The sequence below is a fragment of the Chiloscyllium plagiosum genome, unplaced genomic scaffold (assembly GCF_004010195.1).
Source record: "Chiloscyllium plagiosum isolate BGI_BamShark_2017 unplaced genomic scaffold, ASM401019v2 scaf_8378, whole genome shotgun sequence".
Lineage (NCBI taxonomy): Eukaryota > Metazoa > Chordata > Chondrichthyes > Orectolobiformes > Hemiscylliidae > Chiloscyllium > Chiloscyllium plagiosum.
In genome coordinates this window covers 13,740-19,000 of record NW_025210331.1, presented here as the reverse complement: position 1 = coordinate 19,000, position 5,261 = coordinate 13,740, and the positions used below count along the sequence as shown (strand labels likewise).

The following is a 5,261-nucleotide window of genomic DNA, read 5'->3' as shown; positions in this document are numbered from 1 at the left end:
AATTTCCCATGGCCAATCCACCCTAACCTGCACATCTCTGAGCACTATGGGACAATTTCCCACGGCCAATCCACCCTGACCTGCACATCCCTGGGCACTATGGGACAATTTCCCAAGGTGAATCCACCCTGACCTGCACATCTTTGGACTGTGAGAGGAAACCGGAGCACCCGGAGGAAACCCAGGAGGAAACCCACGCAGACACGGGGAGAACGTGCAAACTCCACACAGACAGTTGCCTGAGGGTGGGGTCGAACCCGGGTCCCTGCCGCTGGGCGGCAGCAGTGCTAACCACTGAGGTACTGTGCCGTCCATCAGATTGACTGGTCGGGGAGGTCCTGGGGGTTTTTGGAACGCACTGAAGCCATGTGAGCCCTGATGGTGATTTCTGGTCTTGTTTCTGGCAGGATTTGTACATCAAATGGAGGAGCCCATCTTTCGAAGTTCAGGTTGGCCTGCATGAGCTGCTGGGTCACGGCAGCGGGAAACTGTTTGTTCAGGTTGGTCGTTGTCTGAGGAATGTTCCGGTCCGGCACGTTGCTGATCAGCGAGCACCCCCCCACCCCCCCCCCAGCAACCGAGCAGTAGGGGAAAGGGCATCAGCGTGGGCCTTCATGGGGTTTGGAATTGTTTGAGGGGAGGGTGGGGAGGAGAATGGCATTCTCCCGTTGGGGAGCAGAGGCTGCCTTACCTACTGCTCCGTGGTGGGACTGATGCCGAGACCACTCTCCCAGAGTAATCGTTCCCCCTTTTTTCCTTTCTCCCCCCCCCCTTTCTCTCCCCCTCCCCATTCAGGACAAGAACGGCAAGTTCAACTTCGAGTCTAACCTGGTGAACCCTGAGACCGGCGAGACGGTGAGTCCTGGGGGTTGGGGGGGAAGCGGTGGGGGTTGCCATGGTTTAAGCTGGGATTGTGCCCCTCCCCTAGACCCTGGGGCAAGGCCTTCCTCACCCTGACTGAACTCTGTCTTACACCCTCTTTCCAAATGACTCCTCAGTTAGCCTATTGGACTCTGGCTGACTTGCCCCTTGAAGGTGGTGGTGGTGATCGCCTTAATTGGCTTGGCTTTGTATTTACCCGGCTTCCCCTCATCTCCTCGGCTGCTGCCCGCACTGGTCAGCTCCTCAGGGGGGCAAGCGCTGAATCTCCCCAACCTCGGGGGGGATATCCCCGCCCAAAATACCTTATTGAGTTTGTGAAGGTGGTGAGGAAACAGCTGGATGAGGGTAAAGCCATTGATGTGGTGTACAGAGGAACCTCGCTTATCTGAAGAAGATCTCAAGGTCCTGATTAAAAAAAACATTACCTCAGAGGTGTTACCAACATCTTTAGTTTATAATGTTTAAAAGTGAACTCTGCTTACTGAAAAGCTGCCGAGAACAGTCCTGGACAGCGATGGACCCAGGTGCTACACTTACCCTGCAGTTCTACACAGCGGTGCACCCTTCCCCAGATAACCTCTCTGCCATTGTCCTGTACAGGGCAGAGTGGCAACTTGCCAAAATGTTGCAGTAAAAAGTTGTGCGTCTGTGTTATTTTAAGACTCACCCCCCCCCCCCGCCCCCCCCTCCCCAAAATGGCCACAGCAGCCTTGCTGTCGTCTCCATTCCGAGAGTTCATTCCATTCTGGGGTCCCAGTGGGGAGGAGAGGTAGGGGGGGGGGTGCCTCATCTCCTGAACGGGGAGCGGACTCAGCGAGCGCTAGCTCTGGCAATCCCATTGAAGTGAAGCAGTGGTGGGGAGAGGCTTCTTACACACAAGGGCGTGTCTGCTCAGAACCAAACCCTGAGGCAGGGAGAGGGAGCGAGGAGAAAGGAAACTTCCGGAAACTCCGAGTCCCACAGGAGAGGCATTGAATCAGAATAATCAGTTTATCCGAATGAAATAGTGCCCGTCCATCTCGTTCGGATAATCGAGGTCCCTCTGTATGTGGATTTCAGTAAGACTTTTGATAAGGTTCCCCATGGTAGGCTACTGCACAAAATACAGAGGCATGGGATTGAGAGCAATTCAGCAGTTTGGACCAGAAATTGGCCAGCTGAAAGAAGACACAAGGTGGTGGTTGATGGGAAATGTTCATCCTGGAGCTCAGTTACAAATGGGGTACCACCAGGATTTGTTTTGGGGCCACTGCTGTTTGTCATTTATATAAATGACCTGGATGAGGGCGTTGAAGGATGCATTAGTAAATTTGCAGATGATACTAAGTTCGGTACAATTGTGGATAGTGCCAAAGGATGTTGTAGGATACAAAGAGACTTAGATAAGCTGCAGAGCTGGGCTGAGAGGTGGCAAATGGAATTTAATGTGGAAAAGTGTGAGGTGATTCACTTTGGAAGGAGTAACAGGAATAAAGAATACTGGGCTAATGGTAAGATTCTTGGTAGTGTAGATGAGCAGAGAGATCTCGGTGACCAGGTACATAGATCCCTGAAAGTTGCCACCCAGGTAGATAGGGCTGTTAAGAAGGCATACAGTGTGTTAGCTTTTATTGATAGAGGGATTGAGTTTTTAAACAGTGAGGTCATGTTGCAGCTGTATAAAACTCTGGTACAGCCACATTTGGAGTATTGCGTACAGTTCTGGTCACCACATTATAGGAAGGATGTGGAAGCGTTGGAAAGGGTGCAGAGTAGATTTACCAGGATGTTGCCTGGTATGGAGGGAAGGTCTTATGAGGAAAGGCTGAGGGACTTGAGGCTGTTTTTGTTAGAGAGAAGGAGGTTGAGAGGTGACTTAATTGAGACATATGAGATAATTAGAGGGTTAGATCAGGTGGACAGGGAGAGCCATTTTCCTCGGATGGTGACGGCGAGCATGAGGGGACATACCTTTAAATTAAGGGGTGATAGATGTCAGAGGTAATTTCTTTACTGCAAGAGTTGTATGGATGTGGAATGCCCTACCTACAACAGTAATAGACTCGCCAACTTTAAGGGCATTTAAATGGGCATTGGATAGGCATATGGATGAGAATGGAATAGTGTAGGTTAGATGGGTATCAGACTGGTTTCACGGGTCAGCGCAACATGGAGGGCCAAAGGGCCTGTACTGCGCTGGAATGTTCTGTGTTCCTGACAATTGGTGTCTGTGTGTCGTCGTTGTTTCCCCCCCCCCCCCCCAGATTCGGAGTTGGTACAGCCACGGAGAGACCTGGGACAGCAAGTTCTCCACGGTTGCGTCCAGCTACGAGGAATGTCGGGCGGAGTGTGTCGGCATGTATCTCTGCCTGAACAGAGAGGTCCTGAAGTAAGTCTCTGCTGAGCTGGTTCACCAGATCGGTAATTGAGAGCCCCAGGCCCAGAGTTCTGGGCTCAAATCCCAGCACGGCGCATTGGAATTTGGTAACAATCCAGACTTTACCCAAAGAAGCTGATCCTAATGGCAACCACGTAATCACTACCAATTGTTGTGAAAACCCATCGGGGTCATTCATACCATCCTGGCATTTTTACAGTTTTTAAAAAGTCCTTTATTGTATCATCAATGTGCTGCAAGGAGCAAAAGTGTGTGGTGCTGGAAAAGCACTGCTGGCCATCCCTGATGAAGAGCTCCTGCCCAAAATGTCAACGCTCCTGCTCCTCTGGATGCTGCCTGACCAGCTGTGCTTTTCCAGCACCACGCTCTTCGGCTCTGATCTCCAGCCCTCACACTCTCTCCATGCCGCAAGGAGCCCCAAGGAGAGAATCTGGTAACCTAAGAGACTCTGTTCCCTTGTTATGGACCAGACCAGATCAGACCAAACCCTGCCTCTAAATACTGATTGAGTGGTTTTTATTGTCACGTGTGCCGGAGTACACTGAAAAGCTTTGTTTGTGAGCAGTATAGACACATCACAGAAAGCCAGGATGTCCAGCAGAAGAAGACTGGGAGAGAGGCATGCAGGTTACATTGGACACAGGTTACATGGCACAGGATGTGCACTCAGTGAGGTCAATGCTAGGAAGGTAGCCTAGACTCTAACTTTGCCTTTTGGAAAAGTGAGGACTGCAGGTGCTGGAAATCAGAGTCTAGGTTCGAGTGGTGCTGGGAAAGCTGGACTTCAGTCCTGATGAAGGGCTTTTTGCCCAAAGCGTCGATTTTCCTGCTCCTCGGATGCTGCCTGATCTGCTGTGTTTTTCCAGCACCACCCTAAACTAGATCCTAGACTCTAACGTGTCATGGTAAATGTGTCGTGCCGGGTTCCAGGTGCAATGTGACTGGTCAAACGACTCAACGTTAAGCAAAACACAATTTATTTAAACACTGTCGTTAAATTACAACCAAAAGAAAGAGGAATTCAGAGTAACTTAACTTTCGGAAAACTTACTCAAATACTAGATTCAGTACCGATTCCTAATTAACTGATGCAACATCCCATAAACACGCCCTGTCACGAGAAAGGCAAATTCAGGCACGGGTTCTCACATGCAGTTCTCCAATCCAGGAACGGGGAATAACATCCAGAGCAGCTAGTAGGTCGTCACTGACACTCCCCCGAGGCCCCACAGCTTGTGATGCTGCTCAGAAATCCTCATCTGCGAGAGCCTGGCCTATCAGGCTGCATTACAACACAGAAGCCAAGGCCTCCCAAGCTGGTTACTCGTGCGGCCTGCAGTATCCAGCGAGGAACCCCTTGCCTTCTAACCTCTCTTCCAAACAAACACCAGGACAAAATACCTCCTTACGGTGACAGCGAGGTCACACTCTCCTCACGTTCGTGTGCTGTGCTGTGCTGTTACTGGATGGTTCAGGGCACTACGCCTTGAGGTTACATTGGTCTTGGAGGGTGTGCACTGTCGGTTTAGATAGGATGGGGGGGGTTTCTCCAACCCTCTCCGGAAATCCTAGAGAAATTCAGGAGCGGCTTGGTCAAAGCTTTAGAGGGATTCCCGGGAACAGGTGAGGTTAGAAGGAACAAACTAGGAGTGTCTCAGACTGGGCCAGATGGGAGCATTTTTGGGGAATGAAGAAACAGTGTCTCTGGCACACGTTGGAGGGACAGTGGTTCTGAACCCTGCTCTGCAAACAGCGATTGACCCATTTGTGTGAACCAAAGTCACTGAGGGGGATGGGGCAAAGGTGGACAGATGCCCTTGGGGCACGTTGGTAGATGGGCAGAACAGCTGCCACCTGTTTGGAAGCTAAAATGTGCTTGGGTGTGTGGGTGGGTGTGTCGGTGTGCAGGTGTGTTGGTGGGTAGGTGGGTGTGTCGGTGAGTGGGTGTGCAGGTGTGTCCGGTGGGTATGTGTGTGTTTAGTATGCGGGTGTGTCGGTGGGT

General features: G+C 51.1%; 1 protein-coding gene across 1 annotated transcript; it reads left to right on the top strand.

Moving 5' to 3' along the window:
• Nucleotides 1-407: 407 nt before the first annotated feature.
• On the top strand, nucleotides 408-3,276 carry LOC122546897 (dipeptidyl peptidase 3-like; the record flags this gene model as incomplete). The annotated part of the gene is made up of 3 exons (XM_043685511.1): nucleotides 408-500; nucleotides 796-855; nucleotides 3,126-3,276. Coding segments are annotated over 3 exons (282 nt in total), but the record flags the coding sequence as incomplete, so codon positions are not given.
• Between the last annotated feature and the right edge of the window lie 1,985 nt (nucleotides 3,277-5,261).